At 44.4% G+C, this 18595-nt stretch overlaps 1 protein-coding gene across 16 annotated transcripts in view; it reads right to left on the bottom strand.

Annotated features, from left to right (window-relative positions):
• Positions 1-18595, bottom strand: part of MAGI1 (membrane associated guanylate kinase, WW and PDZ domain containing 1) — a 511189-nt gene that overhangs the window by 202843 nt on the left and 289751 nt on the right. For 15 of the 16 annotated variants that reach the window (XM_081159072.1, XM_081159081.1, XM_081159083.1 and 12 more), the window contains exon 2: positions 4586-4702. The exons of the other annotated variant lie outside the window; for it this stretch is intronic. In XM_081159072.1, the coding sequence (XP_081015198.1) occupies positions 4586-4702 (117 nt within the window). The remainder of the gene's footprint in view (positions 1-4585; positions 4703-18595) is intronic. 16 annotated transcript variants of the gene reach the window in all.

The following is an 18595-nucleotide window of genomic DNA, read 5'->3' as shown; positions in this document are numbered from 1 at the left end:
TCTCAGTATCAGGCAGAGCCTTGATCAGTGAAGTGTCAGCTACAGAACAAAAGCGACCTGTCCCTTCCTCTTCTAGGTCCTTCGAGTGGAGCCCGAGGAGAAGGGCGGGGTGGGTGTGGTCCAGCATTCTAGAGAACCGGTACCCCGGGATGAGCTGTACCTCATCTCGACAGCAGCAGTGGAGTAGGTGACAAGCCCTGTCAGGTAAGGGCATTTATCTTCACAGGGAAAGAGGCCGTTCCGAAGCAAGCATCTCAGATGTCACATCAGCTGGACACAAGGCCACAAAGCAGGAAGGCTGTCACTGCAGCAGGTTCCGGAGGTCCAGGCTGCAGTCAGGAGTGGGAATGGGCACTCCAGCTCCACCTCCCCGGAGCCTTGACCTTGCCTCTGGGCCTGGCTGACCAGCCAAGTAACCAGGAGCCCGTATCAGCCGGCTAGGAGCTCACACCTCTGAGCTGCCTTTTATTCTAAAACCTTTACGGCAAAAGCAGCTCTGCTGTTTCTCACTAATGTGAAGTAAACAAGGAAAAAATGAAATAAAAACAAAGAGCATCTTATCCATTTCTTCATTTTGTTCATTCATTCAACAAGTATTTATCCTACGGTCCAGGCACTAATCTGGGTTTGGGCTGGTCACTGAGGTTGCTACAGTCCCCAACCTCAGAAGAGTTAGATTCTAAAAGGACAGACAGGCATGATGTGGGCACAATATGTGCTTGAGGAGAGTCACAGAAGGTGGCTCTGGGAGCAGTGAGGAGGCAGAATCCAAGGAGGCCTTCATGGTGGAAGTGGCATGTAGGTTAAAGCTTGAAAGAAGGCTGTGGTCACATGGAAAGGAAGGGAAACAGTACCTACCCCGTTACAAAAAAGACAGCAGGTGTGTTTGGGGCATGGATGAAGCTGGAATGACTGAAGCACTGACGGGAAGGAGGTTGGGGCACGAGACAGGAGTATTATGCAGATGGTTCTGAGGAATGAGAGAACAGAGCAGCATGGATGGTGCTTACATGCATTTCAAATCCATCTATTTAAAGGTGATTATCCATAGGTTTACTAACAAGATACTAATGAAAAAAAGAGATAAACCTAGATATCCCATGAGAATCCTGTAATGATTTTTAAAAGCTGAGTAATCATTAAACAATTATTAAAATTCTATTGTATATACTGGTGAGTTACTTAAAATTTATAGAGAAGGTACTTTTTAAAATATCTTCGTTTTTAAATTGATTTTAGAGAGAGGAAGGGAGAGGGAGAGAGAGATAGAAACATTATTGATGAGAGTCATTGATCGGCTGCCTCCTGCATGCCCCCGACTGGGGATCAGGCCTGCAACCCGGGCATGTGCCCTGACTGGGAATTGAACCATGACCTCCTAGTTCATAGGTCGACACTCAACCACTGAGCCATGCTGGCTGGGCAAAAAAATACTTATTTTTAAGGTATAGTGCCTTTCATAGTCCCCACCCCCAAAACATAAAACCCCATGATTTTAAACAGCTAAAACTATACAATTCAGAAGTGAGAAGCTTCTTTCCTTCTGTCTTCCATTCTCAATGGTCCATGTTATACTCCTCTCATCACAGTGTTATTAATTACACCCACACGGGAGTTAGAATCGGTTTAACCCTCGCCATGCCACTTGCTAACTGTGTGACACCAGGCAAGCTATTCACCTCTCTGAGCCTGTTTCCTGGGATGGACCATCTCCCAAGGTTGCCACAGTGTCTGGGGAGACAGTGATTAGGGTGGGTATTCCTATTCCCATTTTACTGAAGTGTAAACGAGATCAGGGAGGTCGCAAGACTTGCACAAGGACACAGCTCCCCTCGGCCCTCGGGCTTCACACCAGGACTTCTGACTCACTTCCACGTAGTTCCCTTCACTGTCATAATTTGTTTGAGGGTGGGGGAGGGGCGTAGTGATTTTCAATGGTAAATATAATAAATTTCAACTATGGTGACCTTTTCATACTGTGGAAATAAACTTTTTTAATAAAGCGGGAATGGAGAAATAATGAACAAAAATAGCAGTGGATGGACACTTTAAATGGGTGAACTGTATGGTATGTGAATTATATTTTAATAAAGCTTCTAAAAACTGAAACTGCGCTAGCTGAGAGGTGCACAATGAGGCATTTAGAAGGGGCTCAATTCTGGGGGGGGTCCCACTTGTTGCTTCATTTCTCAGCTGTGCAATAGGGAGGGCTGAGACCGCCTGCACTGCCTCTGCCTGGGGTTTGGATAAAAGGACCCTCAGTGGTAAAACCCATCACGGTGCACGTGAGGCTCGACTGCAGCAGGAGGGCACTGCAGAGAGCTCGAGAATAAGGGGCCTTTACTTATTAATTTCTAATGACACACGGGCCTCCTAAAATGCACAGGAAGAGAGGCAGCCCGACTCGCGAGCACCTGCTCATGAGGTCACCCTCTCAAAACACTGAAGTCACTGCAGTAGCAGCAGCAGCAAGTGCTGGGAAGTGCAGATTACACGAGCTGTCCCAGCAACGGTCACCACAGAGCCAGGAGGGCCCGTCCTCCAGCTCGAGGGCTTCCTGACCCGCTGGCAGGACAGGCTGGTAGAGAGGTTCCCCTCTACCTGTCCCATGGGTCGAAGAATGAACATAAACACGAACACGGTGGAGACCTGCGGGCCTGCAACAGTCCCCAGCCCCGCCTGGGCTGCTGCTCAGGGCGCACACCCGCCAGGCTCGGAAACAGCCCTCTTCCGAGCTTCCTTCCCACTCTAGGAAGGAAATGAAAATGAAGCGTTCCTTGTTTTCTTTTCCAGGACGAAGACCACCTCACTGTGCCAAATTCCTAATTTACTGCTTTCGTGGGAGTGCAACATCAACACCAGCCTTACACAGCCAAGATACAGCGTGATTCTCTGCTGCTTGGAAAGGGCTGAGGTCATTTTTGCCCCAGGTCCCGCAAAGTGGTGAGCTTAAGCTCAGGCCATTTAGCTCACAGTCAGGTGCAATAAAATCAGCAGAAAACATAAATGGGAAAGCACACCAAAAATGTAACCATAGTAACACCACAGATGCGTCAAGAAATGGTGTGCCCATGTGCTTCATTCCCCATTTCTTAAATTGGAATCTAAGCAGGGGAAAGAGTACATGGAGAGCCACCATGATTCTGCTATCACTAAATTCTGCGAAACTGCATTCAACCCGCTGTTCTAGAACTCTGGCGGCGGCGGAAGAGCTACAGAAACAGCCCTGATGGTTTGAGAGATGCCACTTAGCACTAACTTCATCTCCCCAACTGTTTCCTCATCTGTAAGTGGGTATTAAAAGTCCCAACCTCAAAAGGTTTCTCTAAGAGTAAGGCTGCACAGTTTATCAGAAGCAGGGCCATGGTGGACTCAGAAGACCCAAGGCCCTGGTCACCTTTAAGCCTGTTTTTATTGGCTTACTTAGTGCCTTGGTTTCTTGACCTATAAAAATAGAATGACAATCCCTGCTTTACCCGTGTGATTAACATTAGAAATTATTACTAATAAAAGCGTAAGGAATTATTATTAGGATTATAGTTTTCAATTCCAGTGCTGAAAGCCCAAGAGAACTGAGGGCCAGAAATTCCCATTAATACATTATGACAACATTCTCTCCATCCAATGCTCTGCCACGCAGCAGAAAGAGGCCACTCTGGGGCACTGACTCAAGTTACGTGAAGTCAAGCTCTTTCCTCTTGGAACCTTGATTTTATTCATAAGTAAAACAGAGGGCGGGCGGCTGTTGTAGAATCTGTTCTCTAAGGGTCCCAGTCTAGGTTCTTGGCCTCTGTCCTTGCAGAGCCTTCGATGAGATTGTTTAATATTTCGCAGTAGTATCAGGAAACACGTGCACTCTCACGCACGACTTTTGAAATATTATCTTTTAAAGAAAAACGTTTATAGCCAATAAATCACAGCAATAAGCAGGGTACCCTGAACTCCAATTTATTTTTCCTTCTTTTTCCTGGTTAAAATATGGTATTTCTAAAAAGATATTTCAAACTTTGAAGTATGGCGTAATAGAGAGGAGCCAAGAAAACTTCTAAGTAATAAAACCAGAATCACTCTTTCTTCTTATTTTGAATGAAATCAGATAATTGTATGTCTTCCCAGGATTTCTACCTCAAGTTTAGCTGTATGGGGATGAAGTTTGGTAGCCTGGGGACACTGCACTACGACTGAGCACCAGTCTCCTACCTCCCAGGCTTCCCTGCTTCCGAGGTGAGTCTGAAGGCCTCTGGCCTGGTCCACACCCGCAATAACCATGGTTAACATTCGTGGAGGCGGACGGCCTGAATTCCACACGAGATCGGGGCGCCTCATCCCACTCACTCCTCAGAACAGTTCTACGGAGTTAGTGAGACTGAAATGTCCTTTTCACTGATGTGAAAACCGAGCCTGACAGGGATAAACAGTCTGCCGCATTATAAGCTGGTAAGTGGCAGAGCCAGCACTCGGAAGCCGAGTAACCCGCCCCGTGCTGTGCTGTGCTGACGGAGGCCCCGGCGCCGTGGCCCGGGCCGCTCTCCCGCGCCCGCCGCTCCCCCAGCCGCCCGGCCGAGACGCCCCCGCGGCTACTCACAAGGCACAGCATGGCGGTAAAGGTTGTCCCTGATGGTCTGCTGCAGCTCGTGGTCAGGGGAGCCCTTCTGGAACCGCTGGCTGAGAAAGTGTCGCAGGTCCTTGTTCAGCTTTCCTCCTGCAGGAAATGCATAAAACAGACACACACATCACCCACGGGCCCCAGAGGCCGAGCAGGAGGCTGTGCGGGAAGCCACAGGAGCCCTCCCAGACAGCCCCCGAGGCATTAGCAGGACTGACTCTAGGTTTGTCTCTGCGGGGGAGAAAGCAAGCAAGGGTGTAACAATGCTAAAACAGCATTCAAACAGCATTAATTTGGGGGGCCCATTTCACATCCTACTAGAAGGCTGAAATAACAAAGAACTTCAACTGGGCTATTACAGTAAAAATATGTGCCATAGACATTTGCAGACAGGATTAGAGAGAGCAAATGGCTGAGGCCCCAAAGCTGACAATTACAAAATGTTCTTGGACCAGGGATCCAATTGGTGGGGCTTTGCCCTACGGATATACCTGGAAAAGTCTGCCAGGATCTCCAGTGGTATTTATTGCACCGATTTTATAACAGCAAATAAATAAAAATAAAACAAAAACCTGGAAACCACCACCAGGGATCAGCTAATTTAAGTATAGTTCATCCAAATGGTAATTACTGGGCAAACGCTAGATCTTCATGTGCGGATATTGTGGGAAAATATGTGGAACAGTGCGTGCTGCCAGATCCTCTTTGTGTAAAAAGAAAACGAAGAAAGGGAGAGACCAGGTATTAACGGAAGGAATCATCAGAGCTGTTGTTTTTTGAATATGTTTTTATTGATTTCAGAGAGAAGAAGGGAGAGGGAAAGAGAGACAGAGAGAGACATCAACCAACGATGAGAGAGAATCACTGATCCGCTGCCTCCTGCACGCCCCCTTCTAGGGATCGAGCCCACAACCCGGGCATGTGCCCTGACTGGGAATCGAACCCTGACCTCCTGGTTCATAGGTCAGCGCTCAACCACTGAGCCATGCTGGCCGAGCCAGAGAGGCTTTTTTAAATGTTTCCTTTAGGAAGAAGGTCTTGAACATGGGAAATGAAGGAGATATCACTCTTTTGTATATAGACAGATAGAAATACAGAGGTCTCACCATCCTGTGTTGATTTACAAACACTAAATACATATTTCCTTTTTATTATTGTTGTTTAAGCAGTAGTTAATTGGGTGGAGCTATGTGTTTATTTCTTTGTAATTCTCTATGGGTAACAGAACAGAAATAAAGCTAAAAAATGTATTTTCTTACAAATATGTGCCATAAAATAAGGCAACTAATTTTTTTAATGATAAACACAAATTATAGTCCGCAGCAACTACAGAAGGCCTGTATATCAACCTACGGAACATTCGTTCTTAAAGGTGAAAGACGCTTTAGTGACAGCAGAAAATAACAAGGCTCAGACTGTCCTTCCATTTTTAGACAAGATAAAAATTAGGTAAGAGCATTTCTAGCCTTAGAGAAACAATTCAGCAATTCAGAATCCATGTGAGCCACAATATTCATGTCTTCAGATGATAGTTCCCATGGTCAAAAAGAGTAAATCATGCCTGGTCAGCGTGGCTCAGTGGCTGAGATCAACCTAGGATCCAGGAGGTCACTGGTCAGGGCACATCCCGGGTTGCAGGCTCAACCCCCAGTAGGGGGCGTGCAGGAGACAGCTGATCAATGACGACTCTCTCATCATTGACGTTTCAACTCTCTCTCCCTCTCCCTTCCTCTCTCTGAAATCAATAAAGATATATTTAAAAAAAAAGAGTAAGTCATGAGGATGACAGGAATAGTCAGGGTAATGATATGTCCTACCCAGGGCAAGAAACTACTGGTCTATATCCTAATGTCATTTTCAAAACAAGGTTCCCTGCTAAGGTTGATTATTACAGAATATACTGACAAAAACCAATCTGAACTATTTTACTTGAGTTATATTATACCTACAATTTCAAGTGGCCAAAAAGAAAATACACATATTCAAGCCAATCTTAGGTCATTCAATAAATATTCAATTACTCATCAAATATTTATTGAATGAAGAATTCAAACACCCCACTCACTGCCCCCTAAAATGTTTCCAAGGTTTGATCACACGAAAGAATATATATGACTGGCCATTAAGTACATGAAAAGATATTCAATATCATTAATTATCAGAGAAAGGCAAATTAAAACCACAGTAAGATTCCACTACAATGGCAAAAATTAAAGACTGACCATCTCAAGTGTTAGCAAGATTGTGTATAAAATGGTTCCTTCTCTTGGGAAAACAATTTAGCAGCATCTTATAAAGTTAAGCCTTCACTAATCAAATAACCCAACAATTCTGCTCTTATTTATGCAAGCAAAGTGAAAACAAGCCCCCGCCCCCATACACACGCACGCACTCGTAACCTGTAGATAAGTCTTCACAGCAACTTTATTCATTATATAATAGGCCCAAATTAGAAACAACCCAAAAGTCCATCAATAAGAGAATGGATATGCAAGCTGCATTATATTCAAATAACATCTCTTTATCTCATGTAGACTGTAGTTCATATATGCAATATCTATCGAGATAAGCCAGGGACTTACACGGGAAGGCATTAAGACACAGACACTCCCGGTTGACGCTTGAGCTTTGCACTAAAACTAGCCCAAGCCAGCTACAGTTTATGGCCATCCAACTGAAATTCCTCTCTCCTGCAGAACGGCAGGGTTAACTGTGCTGCCCGTTACCATTCACTGTGTTCCGTGACATTTTAAGCGAAAAGCCTCAACCTTTGTATTACATTAAGAATACTGTGCTTTTGGGGATCTAATCTTAAATTAATTGCCAATTATTTAGGGGACATGTCTATAAACCTTCTCCTAATTTCCAAGGGCAGTGAGCCAATGAAATAATAAATTGAAAGACAGTTTGTTATAGCATCTGCACTTTCTTGGAAATTAGGGATTTGTTTTGCAAAAGAAAAAGAAAACACAGGTGTGGAACTTTCTGCAGGAAGAGGAGGATTTGGAGCTTAATTTAAGAGGTTTTATAATACAAATGGAAAAAATGGGGCTTAGACTGCCCTAAATTTGCCATTACTTTATATTTTCATATTTTATCTACATATCTGGAATTCTGTCTTTTACATTTAAAACAATATATTGCTGCTTTGAAAATTCACATTAGTTTACAGAAATTTAACCATATCAATTGATGCAATTTGTTATTTTTAAATGTTGTATCATATTTCATTTAAAAAATGTATCAAGCCCTAGCCAGTTTGGCTCAGTGGTTAAGAGTGTTGGCCTGTGGACTGAAGGGTACTGGGTTTGATTCCAGCCACGGGGCACGTACCTCGGTTGCAGGTTCGATCCCCAGCCCCGGTCGGTCATGTAAAGGAGGCAGCCAATCAATGTGTCTCTCTCACATCGGCGTGTCTCTCTCTCTCCCCCCCTTTCACTCTCTGAAAAGCAATGGAAAAAATATCTTCTGGTGAGGACTGAAAAAAAAATCAAAATCAAAATATATTTCTCCTACAAAGAATGTGAGACTATTTCCTTCGTGACAATACAACCATGCTACAATGCCGCGGTAATGCCTTTTTTAAAACGAATCTGTTAATTTTTTTCTCTAGACTATCTAAATCTGGAAATGGGCACAGACAACTTCAACTTTCCTAGATACTGGTAAATTCTTCTCCCAAACGGTGGTGCCAATTTACCTGCCGCCAACAATTTTTAGAGGTCCTGTTTCCCACACTCAGGGCAACACGTGCTATTATTAATGCATCAGGGGCCCTGATACCACCCCCAGATCTGATGATTCACTCCCAAGATTCACAGGACTCAGTATATAGTTGAACTCATAGCTATTATGTATTATAGCAGAAAGGTGCCGAGCAATGCCAGTAAAAGGAAAGGCTCGCGGGGCAATGAAGTCCAAAGGCCATCAGGTGCCAGCTTCCCAGAGTCCTCCCCAGTGCAGCCGCCCACTTACTTCCCAGGACGAGTTATAACAACACTGCAATGCTGCCCATTAGCCTCTCCGGGCAGCTCATTAGGCGCCCAGGGCCCAGAGTTTCCACCAGGAACCGGTCACGCAGGCAGCCTCTGCCAGGCATGAAAAACCCCTCTAGACCCTCGGAAGGGAAGCACAGAATCTCTGCACAAACAGCTCAAGCACAGCGAGCCACTCTGGCCAGGGAGTTTCAGGAGAACCCTCCAGAAACCCAAGTGCCCAGGCTCCAGGCAGAAGCCGACGTGGTCCAGAGGCCTCCACATGAACAGTCATAACTCCTTCCCGCATGGCAAGTCTCTTAAAAACCTTCCTAACCTCATGGGGATAAAATGACATCTTGGTGTTATGCTAATTTACAATTATTGATTGCTGGTGAGATTGACTGTTCTTTTCCTCATTTACGTCTCCTCTCCCGTAACCTCCTGTTCCTATTTTGTGCATTTTCCTCATGGGTTGTTTTGGTACTCTTGGTAAGACAGTTTTTATATATTCTGGATATGACTCCTTTATCAATTATTTATGCTGCAAATTTTGCTTGTCGCTATTCAAATATGAAATGATCCCCTAAAGTAATTGAGGGGTGCCGTTTCTCCAACTTTCCTCTCCTATGCTAGACAGTTTTCTGCCAACTCAACCAGAAGCATCATTTTCAAGGTGATGGATTTTGAGGGGCCTCTGCTTAATCTGATCTCTGTCTCCTGGGCTACAGATCCTGAGGGCGAAGGCTAGTCAGTAGAAATAATCTTCATGCCCAAGAAACTAGGTTTCCAGTGAGAGCCCTCTTAAGTCATCTATTTCTGACCAAAAAGGTAAAACACAATCCCCCTGTGTCATACGAGCTCCAGAATATCCACCATTATCTAACAGGTCAAAGAAGAGTGTTTCATTACAATTAGAATTTACACTTTAATACATTTCAAATTTTCAATGTTGAGAAAAATCTGTATATGAACACTAAACTAATCACACTTCCAGGGGCTTCTGTTTTGACACACAATTTCTTCAAGAAATGATTCCAGTTGTAGGAAGGACACATTTATCAAGGCAGCATAAATGCTGTGCACTGTGGTGAAGCTACTGCAGCAATCTGTAAGCTCAGCAGTTTCGGTTTAGAAGAATAATTTTTTAAAACCAAAATTAGAAATTGAAATACAAATTAACTAGTTTTATAGTCACTCAAACTCACACACCAAAATACGATGAAATGAGCTTTGTTTGAAAAATATGTCTGTTATTTGTTTCCGTCTAACACAGTTTTCTAACTGTAAAAATAAATGACTGATGAGTTAGTGTTTAACGGGCAGAGTTTCCACAGGGAAAAATGAGAACGGTCTGCGGACAGGTGGCGGTAATGGCCACACAACAATGTACTTATGCCACAGAACCCAGAACTTACACATGGTTAAAATGATCGATTTATTGTTATATGTGTTTTATCATAATAAAAAAGTAATACAGGCTAATTACAATATTTGAAAAGTATACAAAAGTGCAACTAAGAAACCTGATTTGCATCACCACTGACATTCTGATTGTGTATATACACACATACACACGCACACTACACACAACACACTTAGACGTTTGAGGAGATCCGTTCACACATTCAACAAATATTTATTAAATGCCTACAGCCACATACTCCATGGGCCCTTAGGATCCAGCAGGACGACACAGAATTCCTGAGCAGGGACTCACATGCATGCTTTAGGAAGGGGAGACAGAGCTGGCCTCAAACAGAGACAACTGTTAACATGGGACCTGAAGGAAGATGAGAGGCTGGTTGGCTCTGCAAAGCGTAGGGGGGGAAGAGCATTTTAGGCAGAGGGAACAGCATGTGCAAATGGATCAGAAGCAGAAACGAGGTCAGTGTGTTAAAGAATGGCACAAAGCTCAGGCGAGGGGTGGCACAGACTGAGGCTAAAAACAGGCGTGGAAGCCAGAGGATTCTGTGCGTCACAGGCCACTGTAAAGAGTTTGCATTTTAGTCTAGTCTCAGCAGGAATCCACTGAAAGGATTTTAGTCAGGGAGTGGGAAGGTTTGGTCTAAATTCTGAGATGGCTTCTGCAGCTGTGCAGTGCAGGTGTAGAGGCAGGTGACGGGATGGAGACAGTTCAGCTGATCACAGGAGACCTGAAGGGGCTTGAACAGGGAAATGTCCCTGCCAGGAAGAGGGGTAGGAGGGGACACAGTGGACATGTCATTTAAAGCTGGAACTGACCTGGTTTGCTGATGTCCAGGAGGAAGAGAGCAAAGGCAAGGGAGGGGTGCAGATGCACCCAACGCCTGGGCTCACCTTGTGAACAGGTTTTGGTGGAACACGGAGTTCCTGTTACATGCGAGTGGTGCAGGCCTACGTCATGTATGTGCATTTGTATCCAAATCTGACACATAATCCATAACATTTCCAATATACTACTAGTGCTCAAAAGTATAGTTTATTAGCTACATATATTTTATCTTCTCATTCCATTACAACCTATTTAATGATTACCAATCACTAAGCATATCCAATGCATTCACTGTGATTACTCTCCTTGTATAAAAGCTAGCTGTATTTTCTGATTATTTTCTAGTGATTCCTGAAACTATTGAAACCAAAAGCATGTAATGTTTAAGGCTTTGGATACAAATTCCCTCCAAAAAGATTTTATCAGCTTTTCTTCATCCAGCTAGATTCTAAATGGCTCCAAAGTAGCAGTGTGGATTCATCAAAATAATATCAGTTTAATGTTAGCAGATATTTAGATCTCTTTCCTTTAAAGAAGATACTATAAACAATGCCGTAATGAAAAATCTTGAGTATGAGTTTCTGCTAAAATTTCCTAAAAGAGGAATTACTAGAATAGTAAGTATGAACATTATTTTAAAGATCCTTGCGACATAGTGACACACTGTTGCCAGAAAGGTTGTGCCAGTTTCCACTGAAGTCTAAAAGAAGTACAATATCACCAATCTGACAATTACAGTGTCAAAATAAGAATGATTTCCTCCTTTTAATTATGTGATTTTTAAAATTTTCCTCCCATACTTCAAATAGATGCCAACACTGTATTAGTAAGGCATGTGGATGGTAAAATTGTGTTTCTTTTCATTTTGAGAAACTGCTGTTTCCAATAAGAAAATTAATTTGGAGAATGGTCTGTTGAGAAGTAATGAACGAAATTCCATGATCATAAATATTTAAGTAAAAAATTAAAGACAAACAAACAAAAAAAGCCCTTGCTTCTAAAAACTACACAAATTGCGAACACTCAGTGTGCCAGGTTCCTTGCAGAATTTCTTCCAAGCCCCCTTCTCCCAAATGACATGAAAGCACTGGTCTAGATCAGTGGTCAGCAAAATTTTCCTATAAAGGGCCAAGGGCCAGATACATAGTTTCCAGCTTTGGGAGCACATCTGGACATTGTCAACTACTAAACTCCGCCTTTGTAGTATGAAAGCAGCCACAGACTATATAAAAAACAAGGTTGACTTCCAATAAAACTTTATTTACAAAAACATGCAGCATATTTGGCCCACAGACCAGAGTTTACTAATTCCTGGCCTAGATGTTGGCCCTGCATCTCCAGGTGAGCAATGCTCCTTAAGTAATTCTTAGGGTGGAGGTGGAGGGTGTTCATTGTTTGCAAGGTTAGCCTAAGCAGCATTACCCAGAAACTTGTTAAATGCAAATTTGGGGGCTCCATCCCAGACTTACTGAATCTGAATCTATTGAGGGTTGGGTTCAGAAACCTATGGGTTTTGCTGTTGTTGTTTTTGTTTTTGTTTGTTAAATATATCTTTATTGATTTCAGAGAGAGGAAGGGAAAGGGAGAGATAGAAACATCAATGATGAGAGAGTCATTGATGGGCTGCCTCTTGCCCGCTCCCTGCTGGGCATCGAGCCCACAACCCGGGCCTGTGCCCTGACTGGGAATCGAACCTCGATCTCCTGGATCCTAGGTCAGTGCTCAACCGCGGAGCCACGCCGGCCGGGCATCGGCAGTCTATGGTTTAACAGGCCTTCCAGGTGATTCTAACAGATGCTGAGGTGCAGGAACCGACGGTCTAAGGCACAGTGAAGCCCCTCACAAAATGTAGGCAGCTAGGCTCTGAGAATGAGCCTCTTTCCCAACTTCCCACAAACGTTCTCCATCTCTGGTAAACCTCGACGCTGCCACTCCACTGCCGGGCTAATAATACCACCTTAGAATAACAGGCACAACGGAAATGACTCCGGGCAGGTGGCACCTAATCACACGCGCAGAGATTAAATCCACTCCCCAGTGGCACAAAGACAGTTATGCTTTCAGTCATGCTTCTGTAGAAGTTGCAAGTCTGTGATGTAAAATAGAGGCTGCAGGACAGGGGGGTGTGTGCCGATGATGCTCTAGAAACAGCTATTGACCTTGAGCTCCCCACAAGGACAAGCGCAGAGCATTTTACTAGCACTGCGGGACATCCGCTTCATCATTATTCCCTGACGGCCTTCTCTGTTCTTTTTCTCCTGGAGAATCTTTTTATAACTGCATCCCACAGTGAGAAGAAACTGGTATCAAGCACAGAAGGAAAAGCAAGGTTTAAATTTCGTCACCTCTATTTTTTTTCATTACCTCCAGCCTTTTGTTCTTATATTTATTCCAGTGAAAGTAGGGTAGTAGAATAATACCTGTTCGGGAGTAAATAAATAAAAGATTTGCATAGAGAAAGCAGAAAGCAATGTTGGCAAAGTAACACAGCGGAGGAGCTGTGTCCAGCCCTGATCAGCAGCCAGCTGCACGGCCTCCCCAAACAGTCAGATGCCTCCACACTCAGACCTTGAGTGAAATCGGAAGACGAGTGTGTGATTGTGTGTGTATCTGTATGTGCTGGTGTGCGTGCCCTTCAAGAAAACACTAAATGTTTAAGACGACATTCCACTGGGATCTAAAACACTCTGCTCAGGATGACCTGCTGGACTCCAGGGATGACAGTGACCACTTCCTGAGCACTTTTGAGGGACCACTGTTTGCTAAGTCATAACTTTACAACCCTCATTCCAACCCAGTGGGGTTGGTTCTATTTCCAGTCCCATTTTATAGAGGAATAACTGAGGCTCGCAGATTGCCCACCACCCAGGTAATCTGACAAAATGGAAGGATGTATAAATGCAGGGAGATGGAACGGGTATGTCAGGATGTGAGCAGCTGGTCAGTCTTGGTGAAGAATATACATTATGCTGTTTTTCAACAACAGTATAGGTTTGCAATTTTAAAAAATAAAATAAAATTGTTTTCATATACACCATGCCACTAGAAAACATCTATGTGAATCTCAATATAAAAACCAAAGACTGACTTCCCATCTAAACTGTCACATTGTAAAGCTGTTCCAATATCCTTCTCGATGCCCCACATTTGCAGAAACGAAGAAAGTGACATCTCAATGGCATTGGCCTGCAGAGAGCACTCACCAGGGATGTCACAGAAGCCAGGTTCCTCCCCAGGAGCCAGCACCTCTACCACTGGGCCTTAGGACAGTGCTGACAAAGAAGATGTCTTAAATGCTTTATGCAAATGCAGGCTGAGGTCCTGCTGACAGTCAGGGCCTGGAACAGCCATAGTAATTAAGCAGCTGTTGCCCTGCCTGCCCAGCCTCACCCTGATTTATTCTCAGACGGAGTAAATAATCTGGGTCACAAACTATTCTAATGTGGTCTGATGTCACTCCCACAACAGCAGGCTGGGACCAGAGTTCCGGGCACTCTGAACCAAACTGGGGAATCTCACACAAACAGGGTTACAGTTGCAAACACCACTGGAAATTCTGCTGGAGTATGACAGGGACCACCAGCGAAGTCCACACCATGTGTGATACGTTTGAAAAACAACAGACCATTTCCCCTCAGCCGAACATCCTCAGGAACCTGTTCTTTGCACAGCACCCCTCTTTAAATATCTTTCAAAGATAGAAATGAGAGAATCACATGGTCCCAGACAGGCAAGAATGGAAAGAAAAATATCTCGGCATCAGTAGGGTTCTAGAGCAGAGGTACACAAAGTTTTCCATGAGGTCAGACAGGGAACATTTTAGGCTGTGCAGGCCGTAAGATGTAGGCTCCAACCACTCAACTCTGCTTTAACAGGAAATCAGCCCTAAACGATTTGCACATGGCTGCACGGCTGCATTCTAATAAAATGTTATTACAAAACAGGCGGGGGAGAGATTTGGCCCACAAGCTGTACTTTACCACTCCCTGTTCTAGGGGATGTTGTCTCTCTCAAAAACATGATACAGTCTCCCCAATATTGCGTGTGTGTGTGTGTGTGTGTGTCCAGGAAGCTCTGGGTGTGGAAACCATTCCCTGGAAAAGGGGGAAAGTGAGCCATGGGTCTGCACTGAGACTTTCCCAGAAACCCTGCACAGGTGACAGATATCCCCTCCCCACATGATCTGGAAAGTAGAATAATTTCACATATTTAACGGCCTGGACAGCATTCGGAGAAATTTATCAAATGACTCCTAAAGTCTGTTACTGGTGTCAATCTCCGGTTTATACAAATATGAACAGCAGGAAAGCTCATACATTATAAATACAAATTTCCCTTTGGTGATTATAAATCTGATGCCATCATAAATCGCTTTTATGAACATCATCTCTTTTAACCCTTATGAAACCCAGCAAGAACCTGTGGCCTCTGTCCTCTCAAACAGACGGGGAAAGTGAGGCTCCGGTGCAGAAGGGCTCAGCTCAGGGTTAGAACCCAGACGGTCCCCTCCACCTGTGTGGCTCCAAACAGCAAAGGGTGAAATTCTTTTGTTAAATCCATTGAGTGATAGTCTTCAAAATTGTCAAGGTCATGCAGAAACAAGGAAAGATTAAGAACCTGGTACAGACCAGCGGCGTCTAAGAGGACCTGACAGACAAATGCGATGTGGGGTCCTGCCGTGGATCAGGGACAGAACAGGGACATTAGTGACGAAAACTGGTGAAATCTGAGTTAAGACCAGAGTTAGTAGTAAAGTACCAATGTTAACTTCTTACTTTTGACAAATGTTTGGTGGTTATGCAAGATGCCAGGATCAGGAAAAATTAGGCTAAGGAGATTCAGGAGCTCTGCCATCTCTGCAACTTTTTTGCATGTTAAATGTTCCAAAATAGAGTTCACTCACTGAACAATGAATGCAGTGCACCCAACACGTGAATACGCCTGTTTAGGGTTCTCGGGCTATGTTGCAAACCCACTAAGGTAAGAATTCTTATAGAGACTCACCTCTCCTGGTTGACCACAGCTCTCATTTTTAGAGGGTGTGGCTAAAAATTATTTGGGGGAGAGTTCTCACCTCACAGACTGATCATCTGGTATTTCTAATCTCAGTAATTCCATGAGGTTATCATTCTCATACTCTATTTTCGTGCCTTCTCCCTGTAGTCTTTCAGCTGCTATTCAAAAGTGATTGTAAATAAGGGGGCTATAAAAGCCATTCAATAATTAGGACACTCACAGGCCGTTCACCCGCCTTGACGATGGAAGTGATTTACTTGAGGCAGCTCCATCAGGGCTCTGTCGGCCTCCCCTCTGCCAGGCTCTCCAGTTGCTCACCAACATTGCTTTTATCAGTGTCTTTTTTTGACTAGAGAACAGACCAGCAAGCCAAAGTGCTACAGCTTTTTTAAACCATATATGCAAAAAAAGAAAAACAAACGCAAGCATTTTGTTTGCCATTTCCCACATCCAGAGAACAGGAGGGAAAGCACAGAATATGAATCGGGTCAAAGTCCTGGCCTTTGTCAGAGAACAGGAGAGACCCAAGTGAAACTAGAGGACAGAGGGTCTCAGACGTGGCCAAGCAAACCCTGCCCCTCAACACCTTGGGTACCAGACTTGTGCACACAAGCCTAAGCCCACTGCACGACTCGCCAGGTGTCTCGACAGGAGGACCGCTGGCTTCTTGGGAGGGACAGTTCTTTGATGTTGCAGGCGTGGCCCTGTGGACATCAGCATCTCTGTTGCTGGCAGCCCCTGAAGAAATACATGAGGGCTCCCCACTCACTGTGACAACCCTGGTGGGCAGTCCCACCCCAGGAGGTAGGTAAATGGATAGCAGTCAGGGACAGTTATTGCTTAATGGTTGAATTTTTTATTTTTTTCATTTAAATCCAAGAGTTTATTAGAGAAGAATATTGTAAAAGGGCCCACATTCGTCATGATTCCACACTGCTAAGCTTCCATGTGCCGTGCGCAGGTGACAGAAACGCAGGCGTCTTCCGGTGCAGGGCTGTGGCCGGGAGGCTGCGGAGCTGGGGCTGGGCTCAGGGGTCTGGGGTCCCCTCCAGGCTCAGCAGAGGCCCCGCTGCAGACCGCCCACGGGGCCCTCCACCGGGACTGTCCCATTGCTCAGAGCCCTTACCATTCTGTGAAATAATGTAGTTTCCTTTATCTTGTTTTTATCTGTCACTTCCCCCAGCAGGAGGTTTTCACAAGAGAGCCGAGACCCTCTCTGCTTAGAGAAGGGGCTGCCATACACTTACTGACTGGCCGGGTGAATAATGCTAATGCTAATTAAAACAGTACAAGCAGCGGCTAACCCAGACCAGGTGGCCCTGTGTTCCCACCCTCACTTTGCCATCTGCTACCTCTGTGGCGGGCAAGGTCCTTAGTCACTCTGAGCCTCAGTCAGGAAAATGGGGTAACAGCAGCATGTACCAACACGGCTATGGCGAGGAATAAATGAGCACGCACGCAGTGCTCAGCGAATGGGAGCTGCCTCCCCTTCGTCAGCTGACTCAAAAGTAACATCTTTCAAAAACACCTTTTGTGGAATTTGGTTTGTTCTCAAGGAGAGAAATTTTTTAAAGATTTGTGATTACGACTAAGTACATAAAACAAACAAGTTAAACAAGCTAGTCTTTCGGTAGCACTAGACTGCAAACTAATTGAAACGTAACTATGTTACCAGCAGACTGCTCTCGCGCACCCACTTCTGTTCCTAGGACACTGTATGGCCGAAGGTGTGCACAGGAAGGCTCGTGTGGCTGTGCCAACTGTGTGGAGTGGCAAACAACTGGCCCCTCCCTCTAGACCAGGTGTCACGTATCTGGCATTCATTCTTGATTCACCCATTTATCTGCACGCTCTTTTTATGTATTATATGGTCTACTCATTATTTTAATTTGGACTACCCTGACGACTAATGCTGTTAAACATGCATCCTGGATACTAGTCCTATGTCAGAATATCTTCTCCCAATCTGTGTCTTGTGTGTTTACTTTCTTGATGATGTCTTTTGATAAATGGAAGTTTTGATTGCTGATGAAATCTAATTTATCAAGGTTGATGGGTTTTGTATGTATTATTCATTTATTACAAATGAGTCAGCAAATAGCATAATGAAATAGAAGAACTGTGGGTAAGGGTTAGGACACCTGGATTTGACACCTATATCTGTGTCATATTTGTGTTGGGGAAGTCATTTGTGAGGGTTCATTTTTATGTGGCAAGTTAACTGTGTGCCCAGTTATTTGATCAAATATTATTCTGCATGTTCCTGTGAGTATGCTTGCAGATAAGTTTAACATTGAAATTGATATACTGATTAAAGCAGATTGCCCTCCCCAGTGTGGGTGGGCTTCGCCAAATCAGTTGAAGGCCTGAAGAGCACAAAAGGGCTGTCCCTCCCCTGTCTCAGGGGAGAACTCCTCCTGCCTGAGCCATCAAGCTGGCATTTTCCTGCCTTTGAACTTGAACGAAATCTCAGCTCTTCCTGGGTCTCAAGCCTGTAAGTTTTGGACTAGAACTTACAGCATTAGTTCTCTCCTGGCTGCCAGGCCTTCACATTCTGACTAGAACTACACCATCGGCTCTCCTGAGTCTCCAGCTTGCCAACTGCAGATTTTGGGACTTGTCAGCCTCTATAATTGTATAAGCAAATTTTTCACAATAAATCTCTTCTTAAATATATATACACATACATACACATACAAGCATTCTATTAACTGTTTCTGTGGAACCCTGACTAATACATCATCT

This window comes from Miniopterus schreibersii, assembly GCF_964146895.1.
Source record: "Miniopterus schreibersii genome assembly, chromosome: 15".
In the NCBI taxonomy this organism is placed as follows: Eukaryota; Metazoa; Chordata; class Mammalia; order Chiroptera; family Miniopteridae; genus Miniopterus; species Miniopterus schreibersii.
This window is presented reverse-complemented; position numbering and strand designations above follow the sequence as displayed.